The 19,816-nt window shown below is 42.1% G+C and overlaps 1 protein-coding gene across 1 annotated transcript in view; it reads right to left on the reverse strand.

Annotated features, from left to right (window-relative positions):
* Positions 1–3,444: 3,444 nt before the first annotated feature.
* The window catches only part of LOC308280356 (sodium channel protein type 2 subunit alpha-like), a gene marked incomplete at both ends in the record, with an annotated part of 57,192 nt that continues 40,820 nt past the window's right edge, over positions 3,445–19,816 (reverse strand). The window contains 10 exons of the mRNA XM_080720618.1: positions 3,445–4,580; positions 5,159–5,429; positions 5,597–5,701; positions 10,264–10,398; positions 12,245–12,301; positions 12,486–12,761; positions 15,830–15,952; positions 16,117–16,290; positions 17,644–17,798; positions 18,130–18,280. Of these exons, the coding sequence (XP_080576744.1) occupies positions 3,445–4,580; positions 5,159–5,429; positions 5,597–5,701; positions 10,264–10,398; positions 12,245–12,301; positions 12,486–12,761; positions 15,830–15,952; positions 16,117–16,290; positions 17,644–17,798; positions 18,130–18,280 (2,583 nt within the window). The remainder of the gene's footprint in view (positions 4,581–5,158; positions 5,430–5,596; positions 5,702–10,263; positions 10,399–12,244; positions 12,302–12,485; positions 12,762–15,829; positions 15,953–16,116; positions 16,291–17,643; positions 17,799–18,129; positions 18,281–19,816) is intronic.

The raw sequence follows: 19,816 nt of genomic DNA on the forward strand, positions 1-19,816 counted from the left end.
ACAGCTCTCATTTTTATGCTGTCATGTCTGTCCAGTATAAAATGCTGGATGAGCAACAACTCCTAAACGAGGACATGACAGAAGTCCTCAAAATTGGTTCTTGTGAACAGAGAATCAATTACAAGTAGACTCGGTAGCCTGGCCAAAGAAAGTAATACTTCAGTAAAGAACCTGGGTGTGATCATAGATGCAGAACTGAATTTTAATACTCAGATTAATCATGTCACCAAAATTTCTTTCACCTTAGAAATATTGCAAGAATTAGACCTTATCTGTCATTGGATGATGTAAAAACATTGATCCATGCTTTTGTCTTCTCCAGACTCGACTATTGCAATGCACTTTTTTCTGGCCTACCAAAGAAAACTACAGATCAACTTCAACTAGTCCAAAATGCAGCAGCCAGGGTGCTAACTAAAACTAAGATGAGAGAACACATCACTCCAGTTTTAGCCTCGCTACACAGGCTCCCAGTTCGTTTTAGGATTGATTTTAAAATTCTCTTACTTGTTTATAAATCTCTTAATGGTCTGGCACCGTCGTACCTTGTCGACTGCCTGTCTAGATATGAGCCAAACCGCCCGCTCAGGTCTTCTACTGCAGGTCTGCTCGATGTGCCCTCAATGACATATAAGAAATATGGTGAAGCGGCATTCTGTTTCTATGGGTCGACAGCCTGGAATAAACTTCCAGCACACCTAAGACAGGCACCCTCTGTTGATAGCTTTAAAGCACAGCTTAAGACCTATTTTTACACTCTTCCTTTTGGGTGATTTTAAATATATATGCTTGCTATCTTTTATGTCCACCCTGTCTGTAAAAGGTTTTTATTATAGAGCTCTTATGGACGTCTTTGAACGTTTCTAATGCTGTTTCTTGTTTTGTTTTATTTCTATTTTTTTTTTATTGTTTTATTTTTTATTTTTTATTGTTGATCATGTGTACACATTTTTGCTCTGGAAAGCACTTTGAGCTGCATTTTATGTATGAAAGGTGCTATATAAATAAAGTTTTTATGGATGTTACCTTGTGTGTTGGATCCAGTCAATTTGAAGAAAAGTAAATAATCCAGCGTTTAATTTGAGGTGAGGACAATAAGAAAGCACAGGACTACGTTTTCATTCACAACTGCTTAGCTGAAAATCCATTCTATAGCCTATTATGTCATTTTATCAGACCAGCTGACTGGAGTGAGAGCTTAATTGAAATGACCTACATTGCGCAGTGAACTGGAATTATATAATTAATTATTCATCAATCGCAATTATTTTGTACGATTAATCGTCTCGACAGCCCTAACTATAAGTTAAGGTTTTAGGCCTAATTTTACTGTGGTAAATGTCATGTTGTTAGGGGAGGGTCAATCTTTTTTTTTGTAATGCCTGGGGAGGGTCATTGATTTTCCCCCCAATTGAGAGGGAGGGTCATGGCATTTTATATCAGGGCTTATACATTTGCTCCTATAACCACCTTCATTAAAAAATCACACTCGTGTGAACTGAGCGGTGGAGGCTGCGCGCGTGTGTGTGTGTGTGTGTGTGTGTGTGTGCGTGCGTGCGTGCGTGCGTGCGTGTGTGTGTGTGTGTGTGTGTGAGTGAATGTGAGTGTGAGTGTGCCTGGCCTGAACAACAGCGCCCCTCCCTTAACATGTGTGGTCAGAAAAGGTATTGCAGGCTACATACAGACAGACAGACACGCACGCATACCCACACACACGGCCACGTACAGGAGACGGTGTGACCACCGCTCAAAAACGAGTGCTCCCTAACATCAGTTTATGAGACATAATGTACAATGTTGTATAATACAGTATAATCGTAAAGTGCAATAACAGAAATGAATGTTTTACAGACATCCTTGAGGTATATGTAGTCTTTATTTTTGGGGCTTTTCAGTGAAAGGGGTTATATAGCAATATCTTGCATGCAGTTTAGTCATCCTCTACAGCGTAATTCATAAATGAGCGATGGGACCTGTTGAATTATATGTAATCAAAACATTCATTGTTTATGTATATTGTATAGTATACATATTGAACATTTTCATCACATGCAAAATATACTATATTTTTTAACAGATAGTTGTGTCACAATGTATATGGTGTTTTTTTATACAATGTATAGAATAGACAAAAATAATGCTACTACAACTATTAAAAAAAAATGTAAACAAAAGCAGGAAACAGCCACGGTCACACAAGATGTCATGCTATGTCCTGGAGACAATCATGTTCAGAACGGTCTGAACCTTCTTTTATTCATCAGATATTTAGTATGATAAGGAATGAGAGGTAAACTGTGATTACAGTTTACCAAGTACGGCAATATGCAAAACATCCCATTAAAAACCCTCTTCCCTTCAAATCATTAGATCAAGAGGCAATATAAAGAAGTGCAGGTTGAAAAACAGTAGTCCTATATGTTGTGCAGAGAGTATGGTCATATAACAATGCCATTAGTTAAACACTGGATTATTCCTTTAAAAAAAAGGGGGGGTGAAAAAAGGAAGATAATTCCTAAACATAACAGTTTATATAGTCATCTTTCAGCCTTTAAACGATACATCACGTCCATGACCAGGTAAAAGCATTATATATATATATATATATATATATATATATATATATATATATATATATAGTATACTCAATGAACGTTTTCTGGTACATATAGAATAGAACCAGAATTTCAAAGATTTTCAAGGGGATTCTGAGCATGGATATAATGCATCATACCTTACCAGGTTCTTTACAGTGTGAAAAGGACACTGGATTTTTCTGCTGTTTAAAACAGCAGCTCCATACTGAGGGCATGGTGGTTGGTTGGTGAAATGGTATGTGGTTAGTGTTACTCCTAATAAAGCTTTTTACAGATGCACTACATAAGTAGGTAGGAAGTAAAATCTGTGTGTGCATGTGTATCTGTGTGAACGATTACAGTTGAATCAACAAATGTTTAAAGTGCAAAGTATAGTTGCCATTTTACTTTCCCAAGCTAACCTTGAACTGAAGCAATAACTCTCTTTATAAATAAAAAATGTATAAAAAGTATTATCACTGAAATAAAATCTGTTTCTCTGGAAAAACTAAACAAAATAATACAACAATAACCATTTCAAGACACTAATTAAATAGCTTCAGAAGTTAAAACATTATTTTAACTCTGTAAAAATGCTCAAATGTGTGCCCATTGTTACACATAGCCACAAGCCATTCTAACTCCTTACAGTAATACCACCAAATACTAAATAAATGGTTTGTAGCAGCCTGAATGGAGTGATTGTTTTGTTTTAGGCACAAACCTACAGTAGTAGTTTCAAGTAAGCATTGTCAGTTTGGCATAGATATCCACAATAAAAAGGGAGTCCAATGGATGTACACAATTCAAAGGCTGTAAACAATTTGTCATTATAATTAAACGTCTTTGTTGGATCTTCTATAATCCCTTACATATCTTCCTCCCTAACATCTTTACCAAGGACCTCTTTTTCACTTCGGTCTTTCTCATATTTGTTTTTGTCTGGTGTTGTCACACTGTCATACGAGGGCGGCGAGGCTGTGGAGGGCGTCGAGTCATTTTTATCCGAAGCAGGAATGACATTTAATTTGTCTGTGACGAGGTCCTCTTTATCACAGAGAGTCTCCCTGCTCCCCTCTTTCAACGCGTTTGAGGGTCTAAAGGCAGTGTGCAACATCAGGTATCGTCTGAATGCTCTCTGTATGACCACGGCCGACAGTTCTTCCTGTTTGCGGCGGAGGGTGGAGGTGATAGGTTCGTAGGACACCTTGGAGGGGTTGGAGGCCATGAAACGCTCCTCCATCTGCGCCCTCAGCATGTCCATTTCCCCTCCATCCCCCAGGACACGTTTGGTGAATGCAAACAGAATGTCCAGGCAATGAATGCGCCCACCGCTCACCATTGGCAAATCCATGGAGATGAGTTGGACCTTATTGGGTTTGGGTATGCGCAGTGGAGGCGCCAGGGCGTCTGCAAAGTCAGACAGGTTGACAAACTCCACGAACTGGGTAACGCGAGGGTCAAACCTCCCCCAGACTTCGTAGAATATCTCAAAGTCGTCCTCGCTCAGCGGCTCGGTGCTCTCCTCAGTGGCCACATTGAAGTTCTCCAGGATGACTGCTATGTACATGTTGATCACAACAAGAAAGCAGATGATAATGTAGCTGACAAAGAAGATAATCCCCACAAGAGGGTTTACGCAGTCTTTGCTGTTGAGAGTGGGAGCCAGTAGGCCGTCCCACCCTGCTGAGGTGGTGATCTGGAATAAACACATCATGCTGTTGTAAAACGTCTCAAAATTGAAGAGGTCATCAATGCCCGCTTCTTTCTTGACGTAAGCGAAGTTCGACATTCCGAAGATGGCATAGATAAACATCACTAAGAAGAGCAGGAGTCCAATGTTGAACAAGGCAGGAAGTGACATCATCAAGGCAAACAGGAGTGTGCGGATTCCTTTGGCACCTTTAATGAGGCGAAGTATGCGGCCGATCCGAGCCAATCGGATTACTCTGAACAAAGTAGGCGACACAAAATATTTCTGAATCATTTCAGAGAGGAACATACCTGGAAAACAGAAATAGCAATAGATAAGATTAACAGTATAACAAGTAGTAATAACAAGTAACACGCTTAGCCTATATCACATGTCAAGAAGCCTGGATTAGAATAAACACTCTTAAACTGTTACCTAAAACAAGAAAGGGGCCTTATCCTACTTAATATAAAACATTATCATTGGGCAGTGCAGCTCAGAACCCTGGCAGCGTGGATAACAAAATATGTAGAAAAAGGATGGTTGACATTGAACAAAATTCATGCCCAGGTACGCGGTGCTATTTATGAGTTAATTTCATCAAGCATCCCGCGAAGCTTGGCCAATGTGGTATGGGGGAACATACATACATACAGATGTGGGACGTGTGTGAGTGTGCTGTGTGTGTGTGTGTGTGTGTGTGTGTGTGTGTGTGTGTGTGTGTGTGTGTGTGTGTGTGTGAGTGAGAGTGTGGCCCGATTATGCCCCTGCTGTCAGTGCAAAATGACATTGTTAGGCAATCTGTTGTGAATGAATGACATTTGCCAGGTTTCTTTTTTTTTTTTATAAAATCAATGAGCTGATCAAAATGATCATTCAGGAGTCTTACCAATAATTGACAGGATAACTACGATGAAGTCAAATATATTCCAACCCATGGTGAAATAGTACTGGCGCAGAGAGACCATCTTCAGTAAACACTCTGCGGTGAAGAGGACAATGAAGATTACATTGATCTGGTACAGAACGATGGTCATTTCCCGAGTCTGCTCATCCGTTTCCACCATCATGGTAACCATGTTAAGGCATATGGCAACCATGATTACAATGTCAAAGGTTTGCGTTGTGGTGAAATCGAAAACGTATCCTTGATACTTGTTCTGAAACAGACATAACGATAAAATAAAAAAGAGTAACTACAAGGGAAACATGTTTGTACAGTGAAATTCTCTGTGTCAATTTAATTCCAAGAGTGTAAAATGTATCCAAGTGTAAAACATTATAACTGTAGTTAAACACAATTAACAATAAGGACGTTTTGACGTACTGCTGGTCTGGGAATAGGCTTTTGCGGTTTCTTGGAACCCAGCTTTTTCATGGCATTATAATACTTCTTCTGTTCTTCAGTCATGAAGATGTCTTGACCTCCAAAGTAAAGAGGGAATACAAGATAATGTTAAATCACTGAAAACATTGTTGACTTGATTTAAACACTTGAAGTGGCAACTGAACCCGTTGTCAACTATGATTGGTTCCTCACTAATGCTCATTATAATATTGCCATGGTCGGGTGGAAACCTTGTATGTCCAAAACCATTCGTTTTGTATTTATCGTTTTAAAAGTGATCTAAACTAGTGAAAATAGCCAATCTACAAGCACACAGAGTGAGATACGAGGAGATACGAGGATTTTGTCCGACAGTGACGACACCATTTCTGTCTACTCCCTCCCTCCTGAAAGAAGTGGCGGCTGATGATTACAATAATAATAATATAAATATAGCTGCAAGCAGCGATAAATTGGCCAAGCCAGAAAAAGCAGGAAAGCAAAAAAGCATCAAGGGAAAGCAAAGAAGAAATCAAAGAAAAACTAGAAGCAGTGTTCTTCCGAACAGGTCTCTGGCAGGTCGGGTGTTTTTTTTTTTTGGCCTAGTTAGGTAAAAAATTTCAGTTCCGTGACCACGAGAGCAAAGGTCCGTTTCTCAATGTATTTGTCATCTAGGAGGGTTATTAAACACATTTGGCCGGGGTGTCTTTTTTAAAATGGCTGGGAAAATGTTTGACAGCTAGGGTAATTTTCAGTCTCATTCACTTACTTTCACAGCAATCGGACGCTGCATGCGGGATTTGAGGCATTTTGTTCCAAAAATGTGTTTTACTAAAGTTGACCCGCTGGTGGCGCTATAACAGGCCAATGTGAGAAGGGTGGCATCTGTTCCTTGGCCTAGTGGGAATGTGTGTGCAAAATCTCACACACAAAGCAGGCTGCGTTCATGATTTGAGTCATTTTGTTCAAAAAGGAGCAATCCTGCAAACCTTGATTCAATGTTAGACAATTAGATAGAATATGATATCGGACAAATCTGTCATGATTACATCACTGTAGAGATACTGTGTACTGATTTGTGTGATTTTCAGATACCCAACCCTACCCTCCCCTGCCCCTTCTTTGTATATACAGGTACTTACTGTTTGTTTAGACTCTTTTTTTTTCTTTACATATCTACTGCATAGTACTGTGTTCTATTCGTCTGTCATTCAATGTTATATGAGATACTTAAATGGTTTACTGTGGAAATAAGCTTAGTCTTTTCATGGATCTCCTTTTAGTAGACCTTGTACCAGTGAACTGTACCGTCATGAAACTGTACCTTTTCCTGTGCAAACTTCTAATAAAGTCTTCAATCAATCAATCAAACCCGACCCGTGTTTGAACCCGGACCTCCCAGTCTCAGGGCAGACACGCAAACCACTAGGCCACTGAGCTGACACATGATATCATTGCAATCCTTGGCCATCACAACATAGGTGTAGACATCACAGTTTGTATTATAATGCTTGGTTCAGGAGTTATGATGCAAAATACATTATATGTAATGGCGGATATTAAAATACGAATCAAGGAGGGACATTTTTGGGAAGGCTCCATATCAGACATTATTCAAGGACCCAAACTGTAAAGTCTACCAATTGTCATGGTTTTATGCTTATATGAACCCCAGACGGGATTCGATCCAACGACCTTATGCATGAAAGGCATATGCCCTGACCACTACACTTGACAGTAGTTAACCATTTTTGTAAAAAAAAAAAAAAGACAGAAAAAGTTCTATGTAGGCTGAGTGCCTTGATTTTATTGATTTTTTTAAAAATATATTTTGGAGGCTTGGGGTGAAATCAGAGTATTTCTGAAATTTTCGAAGAAAAATAACGGCCGGTAGAGAAGGGCTCATTTTAAACATGAACGTGATCTGGAGTTAGATCGAGAGAGGGCGAGATCATTTAGCGACCTCCAACCGGGTTGTAACCGGGTCGGTAGTTTTCAGCGACCGGGTCGCTAAATCTATCGACCAGGTCGCAAAATCACCGACCGGGCCGCAAAATCACCGACCGGGTCGCTAAATCCACCGACCGGGTCGCTAAATCCACCGACCGGGTCGCTAAATCCACCAACCAGGTTGCTTATCCACCGACCGGGCTGCTAACCCTAACCCAAACCCAAACCCAAACCCTAACCCTAACCCTAACCCTAACCCTAACCCTAACCCTAAGTTCCTAACCCTAAGCCTAACCCTAAGCCTAACCCTAAATCACCGACCGGGTCGCTAAAGCTAAATCTACCGACTGGGTCGCTAAATCACCGACCGGGCCGCAAAATCACCGACCGGGTTGCTAAATCTACCGAACGGGTCGCTAACTCTACCGACCGAGTGATGTCATTATTTTTCGATTAATTCTTAAAATTATTATGAATCTCCTCTCCAAGGTTTGAAACTGTAGCCCCTATGGTTTGCGAGAGAAAAATACTTGAATGTGAATTTTTGCATTTTCCCATTATAAGTCAATGGGGAAAATTTTTGCCAATTACGTCGCCATGGTAACGCGGATCAGAAAGAAAAGTAATAGCACACCATTCCCGGCCGATCCGCACGTTTTGATGTATATATTGCAGGCGTGGCGTAAATGGTGCGGCAGTAGTAACGTGCCGAAATTTGGGGAATATTACCGTCCGTCCGCCCATCCGTCCGGCTTAAGTATGAGCGAGTACAATAAGTGTTTTGCCATTGCATGGCAGGCACACTTAATAACTAGAATTGACAGAGTCAATTTTAACAAGTGTGCCTGCAGCTCGCTAAATGTGCAACCTTGGGTAGCGGTTTGGACTGTGAGACCATCCACCAAGTTGTCTGTGTTTCGTTTTGAGAGGGTCGTTCCCCCTGAAAAACGCGGTCTGGCACGAAACGGTTACGTTTTGCGCGTTTGTGACGCCTCCTATGGGTCGAAGTGGAAATGCTTTTGGGGATTTGTTGAGTATGCCATCCGTGACCTGTGGTTAAAATTCAGTGTTGACTCGACTTTTGTTTGTGATTTATGGCTATTTTTTGCGAAACGGGCCCCTCCCGCTAACTTTGGAAGCCTGTTACGAATGAATGGTATGGACTAGCGAAATATCCCCTTCATTGCATGGGTTCAAAGATCATGTGTACCGATTTTTGTGACATTTGAAGAAAATATGTAGGAAAAGGAGCAAAAATGGTGTTTTGGAGAATATTCCAAATGGCGGAAAATCTATCCTGACGCAAATGGGCGTGGCCTATAAGGGGAGAGTTACAGGGCAAAACGTAAAGTGGGCCGTTATAACGCCACCATGAGGCAGAGTGATTAATTCTTAAAATTATTATGAATCTCCTCTCCAAGTTTTGAAACTGTAGCCCCTATGGTTTGCGAGAGAAAAATACGGGGCAAAACGTAAAGTGGGCCGTTATAACGCCACCATGAGGCCGAGTGATTAATTCTTAAAATTATTATGAATCTCCTCTCCAAGTTTTGAAACTGTAGCCCCTATGGTTTGCGAGAGAAAAATACTTGAATGTGATTTTTTGCATTTTCCCATTATAAGTCAATGGGGAAAATTAAGCATAGTTTTTTGCCAATTACGTCGCCATGGTAACGTGGATCGGAAAGAAAAGTAATAGCACACCATTCCCGGCCGAGCCGCACGTATTGTTATATATATTGCGGGGGTGGCGTATAAATGGTGCGGCAGTAGTTACGTGCCGAAATTTGGGGAACATTATCGTCCGTCCGCCCGTCCGTCCGCCCGTCCGTCCGTCCGTCCGTCCGACTTAAGTATGAGCGAGTACAATAAGTGTTCTGCCATTGCATGGCAGGCACACTTAATGACAATATCTTACGTGTGCTCGCCTTTCTTACGTGTGCTCGCCTTTTCAGGCAAATTCAACATCTCCTTGCAACTCCACAGAGTACTGACTGAGTACAGTGATTGAACGGTGCTTTTAAGTCAGCCAGATCCATGGCGCTGGTTCACTTCAAATAAGCCATAAATCCCACTGGAGAGGCTGCCTGAGCCGACTCCAGCTGCTACAGCACGGAGTAGCCGTGCGCTCCAAACCAGCGCTCCTCGCCTCCTATTTTATTCTACTGAAGAGGATTGCATCGCGCATGTACAAATTAAAGCGAGACTCAATGGAAACACATCTTTGCGCGCACAGAACTGTCACCTATCAGTAACGTTCTACAACAAAGGACATTTTTATCAACAAATTGAGTGGCATTCACAGCAGATTATATGTTTTACTCACTGGTTAATCACTATTATATGATATTTACCTTGCTGGCTTGCTCATTTTAAATAAATCACAGAATGCAGAATTCAAAATATATTTTATTCTGGTCGTTTGCCTCGGGGGTTCGGCGCACTAGTGCCCCTATGGGCCGGCCGCGGCTGCCTGAAAGGAACCTTCGCAGAAAGTAACCGAACTAGCTTGTAGATCGGCTATTTTCGGCAGAGATTTAGGAGAAAAAAAGAGACGACCAAGCACAGATCCGACCTTGGTCTACTAAGCATTTGTTTATAGAGGGTTAATTCTCCTTTGGATTATTCTACATATTATTACAACTGTCTAGAAGTGCATATGATAGAAAGGTGCATTGCCTACAGTAATCTAAAAAATAATCATATTGTACACTTATCTTTTTCTTCTGCTGATTGAAGTTGTCTATGATCACACCGATAAAAAGGTTGAGTGTGAAGAAGGCTCCAAAGATGATGAATACCACAAAGTATATGTACATGTAGAGATTAATCTCATAATCAGGTTGGTCCTCCTAGACAAGACACAACAGAGACAAAAGGAACAGAGTTATAACATCTATTATTCTATCAAGACAAGTTGTCTTACGTGCAGCCTTGGCTCTTTTATCTATCAACAGTAGAAATGATGATGCTTGCACTGCGATCCGGGTTCCGTAAATAAAGCTCACGTTATGTCAATCACGTTTGCACACTGCCGCCTTCTATTTCGTCCATAATATCTTTTTTTCGGACCAGGGTATATATTTTTTGTTTTTCACAGCTGTCGACGCCACTGGGTCCCTACTTTCTCTCTCTCTCAGCGAGGCGTCCTTGGCCAGATTTTGAATATCAAAAACACAACGAAACTAGAAGCAGTGCTCTTCCGAGCACAGGTCTCCACCAGGCCGTGTGTCCTGGTGGTGCTACTGTATAATAGGCCAATGTAAAAAGGGTGGCATATGTTCTTCACCATAGATCTTTCATGGAAATCGGACGCTGCATGCATGATTTGAAGCATTGTGTTCCAAAAATGTGTTTTGCTAAACTCTACCTGCTGGTGGCGCTATAACAGGCCAATGTGAAAAAAGGTAGCATTTGTTCCTTGACCTAGTGGGAATATGTGTGGCAAATTTCACGGTAATCGCAAGCTGCGTTGATGATTTGAAGCATTTTGTTCAAAAACGGAGCAATCCTGCAAACTTTGGAAGCTAATATTAGCCAATCAGGATGGAATATGAAATATCAGACCGATCGGACTTGATCACATGACTATAGAGATACTGTGTACCGATTTGCGTGATTTTTGGATAAAATCTCAAGGAGTAATATGCAAAAATGTGTTTTACATAAGTCGGCCCAAAGGTGGCGCTATAAAAGGCTGATGTGAAAAATGCAGGGCAAAGGTTTATCCTTAGCCTCTAGGGAGTGCGCTTACAAAGTTTGAAACTGATCGGTGGAGTTATAGGTAAAACCACAAATCGGCCTGTTATAGCGCCACCATGAGGCTGATTTAAAAAAAATTAAGTGGCATTTCTTCCTCGGCCTAGTGGGAACGTGTGTGCGCGATTTCATGATAATTGCACTTTGCGTTTGGGATTTGAGGCATTTTGTTCAAAACGGCTCAATCCTACAAACTTTGGAAGCCAATCTTAGCCAATCAGGAAGGAATATGCAAAATCGGACAGATCCGTGTCGATCACATGACTGTCGAGATACTGCCTACCGATTTGTAGGATTTTTGGACAAAATCTGTAAGAGTAGTGCACAGAAATGTGTCCTGCGAACATCGGCCACTAGGTGGCGCTAGAAAAAGCCCATTTGAAAAATTTAGGACAGAGGTTTTAGATTGGCATCCAGGGAATGTGTGTGCTCACTTTGGCAGCGACCGGGCCAACGGCGACTGAGATTAGCTGCACACAAACTGCGAGGACACACGGACGGACGCACGGACGCACGCACGCACGGAGGGGGAAACATACTCTCCCCCAAGCCTTCGGCTGGTGGAGACAATAACGCACCAATGTGCAACCACTTTAAGACTGAAAGCACTGTCTAGGATCAAACCCCAGCCAAGACATACCAAAAACTAATGGCACCCAATGGCTTCTTTTGGCATTAAGGGTTTGAGGGTAAGAACCCTGCAACATACTAGGGTCATTTCCACTATATCTTGTACTTGTACATCAAGCTACTGTATGCTACAGGAACAGCAGGCTTACAGGAGGCTTATGGTCCACATTGCTCAGGAACTGTTGATTCCAAAGGCTACTTTACTTAATAGGGGCCAAAATTGCAGAGTATAAGTAAGACCATTCGCATGCTACTGTAGCTTGCAGTTAGTCCACCAAACAGGCTTGCTAAATATGTAAATATAAGTACCAAATTGCGAGAGTCCACAGCGGCATACATTATATCCATCCAGCCCTTGAATGTTGCCTGTATAGACAAAAAAAAGAATATAATTTGCAAAATGTTATGTAATTTCCTCTACATCTTTTCATTATTCAAAAGATTATCTGTACTTTAAAATGTACACAGACACTAACATTGACCATCCATTTATGGAGAATGGTATGACATGAACCATAAATCTTTCAGCATTTTAATATGACATGCTCACCACTTGCAGCAGTGCAAGGTAACCCGCGCCAACATTGTCAAAGTTGATCTTGACATTCTTCCAGCGAGCCGTTTCGTTTCCCAGTCTGAGGCACTCTGTCTTATTGGCCACCTCCGAAGGAAGGAACATCTTTCCTGTGGTCTGATTGACACAGTGGTTGAACTTCCCCGCAAACATGGTGACCCCCATGATGCTGAACATCAGCCAGAAGATAAGACACACCAGCAGCACGTTGAAGATGGACGGTATGGCTCCCAACAGGGCATTGACAACCAACTGCACAGTGACACAGGAAACATTCCGTGTTTACAATATGCAGAGCCAGCCATTGCTACACAGCACAAATCCTGAGTAGCAAATTAAAATCGCAGAGAAAGCTAACTTAGGAGATTTAACTCTAACTCAGATTTTGTGCTGTGTAGTGCTGAAGTACAAATTGCCATATATTTTGGTAATGCTGAGAATAGGAAACACAAGAGTTAAACATTTAACGTTTAATAGTAGCAAACAGTATATCGGCATGAGCTTGTCACAAGCATTACTAACGACACCGCAAACACATCATCAGCATGAGCTCATCACATGCATTACTAACAGCAACAGCTCATTCACGTCATTGACACCAGCAAGGTAAAAGCTTAGGGAAAGAATGAGGAAAGGAGGGTGGAAACGAATCGAAGTATATGTATCATATATGTGTATATTATGCCTGTATTGTACGTGTGTAGTCATGTACTGTATTGTATATATTTTCAAGTTTTTTGGTTGGTTACGATTGCATTGTGGAACAAAACAAAACAGAAACACCTTGTAGAGGCAGGAGGAAGTCACAACATTTTGTTTAATTTAAATGTAAAATAAACACATATAGAGAAAGAATAAGTTCAACGTTAAAAGCACCCAGAAACCAGCAACCCAACAGCGCTGCTTCAGAGGCGCAGAGGCATAGCAGAGATGTAAATGAAAGCCATTCATGCAGACGGGGGAATTCAGTGGCTATACCACGTGAGGAGAGACCATCATCATAGCAGGCCTGCAAATCTACAGTAGCCAGCCACAAAATTCTCGCAGCTAATCAATAGCAGCTCCATTGATTTTAGCAGCCGACAACCCTCCCCTCCCAAACAATTACATAAGTTATCAACCCTTGTTCAGACCAGGCTTGCATTACACACCAGCAAGTCTGTGCCATATTAATGCTTTTGTTTTTATAGGTTGGATATAAAGGTTATAGAGTTATTAAAACTAGAAGCTCGGCCGCCCGGTCTAGTCGGCGCCCTGGCCAACTCGGGAACAATGTAAATAGGGAATGAATGCCCCGCTCTTTAATGCAAACCCCGCATTATACCTGTTGTCATAGGATCTGTTTAGAACATCTGTTTGCGTGTGTCCATTTATGCCCATATATGGAGATATCTGTCTGTCTACGTCCATTTTATGCCCATATATGGAGATCTCTGTAGGACCCGTTTTGACCATCTGTTTGCCTGTGTCAATTTATGCCCATATATGGAGTTATCTGTCTGTCTGCGTCCATTTTATGCACATATATGGAGATCTCTGTAGGACCCGTATTGACCATCTGTTTGCCTGTGTCCATTTATGCTCATATATGGAGATATATGTATCTGTCTGTCTGCATCCATTTTATGCCCATATATGGAGATCTCTGTATCTGTTTGTCTGTGTCCCTTTATGCCCATATATGGAGATCTCTGTATCTGTTTGTCTGTGTCCCTTTATGCCCATTATGGAGATCTCTGTATCTGTCTGTGCCTCCGACTGTGTTGCAGACACAGTGCCGGTTCCCCCTTTAATGCAAACCCCATTATACCTGTTGTCATAGGACCCGTTTTGACGATCTGTTTGCCTGTCCATTTATGCCCATTGACTCATGTGGTGTACGTGATGTCAGAGTATTTTATGAAGTGATGTCACAATGAGTCAGCGCTTGCGCAGATTTCCTCCAGATCAGCCTGATGTCAACAATCAGCTCTGCATAAGGAGATTCCGAACGTTTTGCGCCGGTTCGGGAAAACCGTGCGTCGGGTCGGGTCGAGGCCCGGCACTGCACTCCTCGCCGCGGCGGGGAACACGCGTGCCGAATCTGAAGCCGGTGGGACGAACTGTTCTCGAGATACGCGGATTACATACAGACAGTCACGCATGCACGCAGACAGAGATTTGTCGCATTTATAGATAGATAATAACATGCAGCAGCACCACTGTTGTTCTGACCAAGCAATCAACTTGTGAGCTTGGTAATCGGCCGTGTAACAGCTATCACATCTGAAGCGATGTTGAACTTTGTTAGACCCCTTGGGTTGTATAACTACCCAGGCAAGTTTGAAGGCATGTATGAACAAATGTTGTATACTGTACACAATTCACCAATGTTCTGCAAAGTAAAACGTAGATGATAATAAGCATGTCAGAACATTAGACTTAGATGGCTCCCCATCTGAAGATATAGGAGTCTGCACTTGTTGGTCAGAAGTCCTCCAGCACAACACAATTAGCCAGTAGCTGGAGAAAAAGAAGGTACCATGACGGTACCAAGATCGCTTTTAAATAACCAATTGTTACTTTAAGTCAACCATGAAAACAGCTGGAGCAGAGGGAAAAGGAAAGGATAGGAATATCTCAATTCCATGCTTTGAATTATATTATTGCGACCGTAGGTCGCATTTACTATCAAACCCTGCACAAAGTGTCAGTCCGTCAGTCCGTCCGTCTGTCTGTCACACCTCACACGTCACACTCTTGCCCTGCTCATATCTCCTCAACCGTTGCCCCGATCCATGCCAAATTTTGCACACACGCTCCTTGGCTGCCAAACTACAACCTCCAAGGACCCCCGGAGCTCCAGGGACCCCCAGGTCCCTGGGGGACCCCCAGATGTAAAAAATGCCCAAATGTGCAAAAATGACCAAATGACCCTAAAATCACGCAAATCGGTACATAGTATGTCTACACTCATCCCATCAACATGAATCTCTCCCATATAGCGCCACCTCCAGGCCGATTTTTAAAAACACATTTTTGGACACTGCTCCTACAGATTTTGCCCTAAAATCACGAAAATCACTACACAGTATGTCTACACTCATGTCATCAACATGGATCAGGAAGATTTTGGCAAAACACATTCTTGCCCTATTTGTGGAGATAAGTGACCTACGGTCGCTTCTCTCCCGATTAGGGAGCCTTACTGGTATATTGTATAGGATGGCACTGCAGCAAAGATGGTAGACAGTGAAACAAAACCTATGACGATGATGTGAGCTGTGACAGGACGGGCGGGGTGGGGGTGGGCAGCTGTATGGAGTGGGGGTCTCTCTTACTCTCATGCCCTCAAACCGTGACAGGGCTCTCAGGGGCCTCAGTGCTCTCAGGGTCCTGAGTGACTTGATAGCACTGAGTTCTGAATATTCCAAGGCGTTGGCTACCAAGCAGACCAGTGACACCTGTAACACACACACACACACACACACACACACACACACACACACACACACACACACACACACACACACACACACACACACACACCCACACACACACACACACGATAAGTAAATGGAACTGCTTAAAAAATAGGCATCTCGGGGAGGGGGAGGGGCGTACTTACGTCTACAATGAGGAAGTCCAACCAGCACCAGGCGTTGGTGAAGTATTTTGCAAATCCATAAGCCACCCACTTCAGCAGCATCTCCAGAATGAATATGTAGGTGAAGACTTTGTCCGCAAACGCCAACACGGTTTTAATAGTCTTTCTCCTCTCTATGTAGATGTCTTCAAATGCCTGAATGGGATTTTTTGAGCAAGGTAAGGAGTCTCACTAATGCCAGAGGACAATGAATAATAGAACTCACTTAATCATAGGTGCAATAATGAGGTTCTTGTGTGCTATCAATGTGCATCAAGACAAACTCGGGTTGAAGGTGTTATGATAAAAATAACAGATCTACAAGCTAACAACGTATCATGGTGCAACGTGGTGTTAGCTATATCTATTATTTTTGTCACGTGACGTCCTGTATACATTAGGTCACATGTGCGTAGCTTGTGCAGCGCAGCACTGCATACAGCCTTATTCAAAAACATATTACATTACTTTTACGTTAACAATTCAAAATTACAAAATCACTAACCGCCTCTGGCAGCAAATAGAGCTTCAATTCTTCTTGAGTATGATGCTAAACCTTTTGGCCAGTTTCTCCCATTCTTCTTTTCAGATCATTCTCTTTAAAGATTTGTTTTGGGCTTTTATGCCTTTACTGATAGGACAGTAGACTGACAGGAAATGGGGGGAGAGATGGGGAGTTCCCCTTTTCAAATCTTTTTCATTTTGTCATTATGGGTATATTGTGGAGAATTCTGTGTACAAAAAATGAATTGAATCATTTTTCAATAAGGCCGTAACATGTGGAAAAAGTGACTTTCACAAGACACTGTATATCAGCTTGTAGATCGGCTATATCTTGTACAGGTGCACGACACCGGTGTGCAACTCGTGATCCTTGAGGATTGTATGAAATATGGTCCGAAATTCAAAAAAGGTTGAAAACCATTGAGTTCTCACTCTCGTAATAAAAAATCACACCTGTGCGAAGTGAGCACCACTCACTTCGCATGGTATCTCCTTGTATGGGCCATTCTGTCCGTGACGTCAGTTACTTTGTCTGTATGAGCAAGGATCTCCATACATGGAGATCCGTACTAATACACACAAAGTGAAATGTAGGAGCGGTTTGCACTGCTCAAGAAGCATAAGTTCCTGGGCCCCTGCTGGCCTACTGGTCCAGGCGCATACCACTTAGGCTTTGCCACATAGGCATGGATGCCTGTCAGCGTCGCCGGTTCGATTCCCGATTCGGACAACCTTTGCTGTGTGTTGCTCCCCATCTCTCCCCCCATTTCCTGTAATTTTACTGTCCTATCCAATAAAGGCATAAAAGCCCCCCAAAAAAAGCTTTAAAAAATAAAAAGCATAAGTTCCGTCCCATATGACCTTTATCAGATGTACCCTGCATTTACTGTACTTTTGTTAAAAAAGGACACCAACATGAAAATGGTTAAAGCACGCAGCTGCCGCACAGCTTGAGATGAGAGTAAACAAAAATACTGTGAAATACTATGAATCACTCAGACTTACCAGCGCCCCACTGCTCATGAGAATCATGAAGATGATGAAGCTCTCAAACCATGAATGCTCCACTATCCTGTAGCAGGTCCTTCTCAGTGTCCACCACACCTTCCACTTTCCCACCTCAGCATTCACCTGGCAACACTGGAACTTCAACACACAGCCTGAGAAGATACAAAGGAGTACAGGGTGAGAGTACATGAACCCTGGTGTATGTCACAATAACCAATGATCTGGTGAAAACAGCAGATCTAAAAGATCACAGCGTGTCACATTACAGGTGGGTGTGAGCTAGTAAATTGGCTATTTTCTGTGAGCAGCTGTAGCACTGTTTGGATGATGGTTGCTGCCTGGGTTTTAACATGCTGCTGAATGTTGAATTTATTATTTCTCTATATATGTGTTTGTTTTGTTATTCATTAACAGTAAACAAGGAGGGAACCAAGTATAAACTGGACAGGAGGACTACAAATGTGGTGAATTTGTGCCATTCACCATCTGTAAAACAGTTGTCAGGATCCATGGACTCTTCTGGTTCAAGATCCAGGGATTCCCCTCCTTCTCCTGGCATCTTGATGTCCACTGTGCTGCCCTCAGAGGAGCTGCCCTGGTCGTCATCGTCGTCTTCCTCACCATCCATCATTAGCTGTTGGAGCCACACAAAACAAGAGTTAGTCCAACTATTACCATGGTGTGGGAAGCTAGCACAGTCAGTGCCAAGTTAGTCAACTATGACAATTTAAAAGTTGACCCGCACCGTTAATATGCCACCTCAAATACCAGGCGATAACTGTACTGAACCCATGTACATGAGTCTGGGCATCTGTTACCATGGGCCACTAAAGTGATGTAAGACTACCTGCTTATATCTACTGTAAGCAGAATCGATATCTTTTCATCAAGAGTCGTCTCATTTCATGCAACATGCTGGTCATACATGCTGATGGGACATTTAGCATTCAACTTTGAGTGAAAAAGGGTTTCATTCAATTTAATTACTGTTGCAGTAGATTTGTCATGGATATGAAGTCACTTAAATGGTTCAATCAAGCGTGATGAGATGCTCCAGTATTTTCATGTCTGGCACCTTTTTTTAGCACCTTATCTGTAATACATTTCAATCCGGATTCCCAGAATTCAAATTACATGAAAACACATGTTCATTTTCTGAACACTATAGGTGAGTTTCATTTTGATTAGATTTTAAGTAAGGCTATCCACCTTAGCTTAACATCTGAAAAACTCTGCTCTGCACCTGGCCATAGAGAGCATTAAGGAGTCTGCACCGCAGAACTGTGGTCTGGTTGCCTGATCACTTCCTCTTAATGTACATAACCCTAACTACTGACCACAAGTCACATGGAAGCCATTTTGCTCTTGTGTCATACTCTGGGCTGGGTGTTCCCACCCCCACCTTGGCCTGGAGTATGACATGAGAGCAAAATGGCAGCTGTGTAAATATGGTCAATTTACCACTTTATAATTTACTACTGTATAATACCGATAGTGTTTACATTACACTGCATTGTGGAGTATACCAAACCTTTCTTCAATCAAGATTCAAATGTGATCTGTAGGCCTATAATATGTTTGCTGCTTACGGTTGATGCACTGCAGTCCTGCTATTCCCATTTACAGTAGGCTACAGTCTGTAGTATGCTGATGATCCTATAGTTGAATATAAATAATTATTGTGTGACTTAAGTTGCTAGAAAAAACACAACGGTTTATTTAAAGCCCAATAGGAAGTACTCTAACTTTGATTGACTCACCTTCACTTTTATTCAATTAAAGTCCTATGTTATCTTGTCTGGGAGTGTTGAATTTCCACTCTTGACTTAACTTTTTCCCTGCCAGATTATTATTTATTTATTGGGTCTGGTGCCATCAAAAAGCGGCTTACCTTTGCGACGTTATAGTAGACAGATACACTTTTTTTTTCTTTTTTTTTTTTTCTTTTTTAAGTGCCTGGTCTGCGCTTTCGCAGACCAGGCAGCAGAGGGCGGCGTCATGCAAGGATTAATGTGAATTTGGCTGGTCCCGCTTCCCTTACATTGAGAGCACACTCTGGCCATTGAGCCTTCCGTGTTGAGAAAATCAACACGGAAGAGAATTGGTCTCCGTTGATGTTAATGCATAATGGATTTTTAAGACCATCCCTGCAGACGATGTGATTACAGTA

This window comes from Nannobrachium achirus (genome assembly GCF_963921795.1).
Source record: "Nannobrachium achirus genome assembly, chromosome: 24".
NCBI classification, from domain to species: Eukaryota; Metazoa; Chordata; class Actinopteri; order Myctophiformes; family Myctophidae; genus Nannobrachium; species Nannobrachium achirus.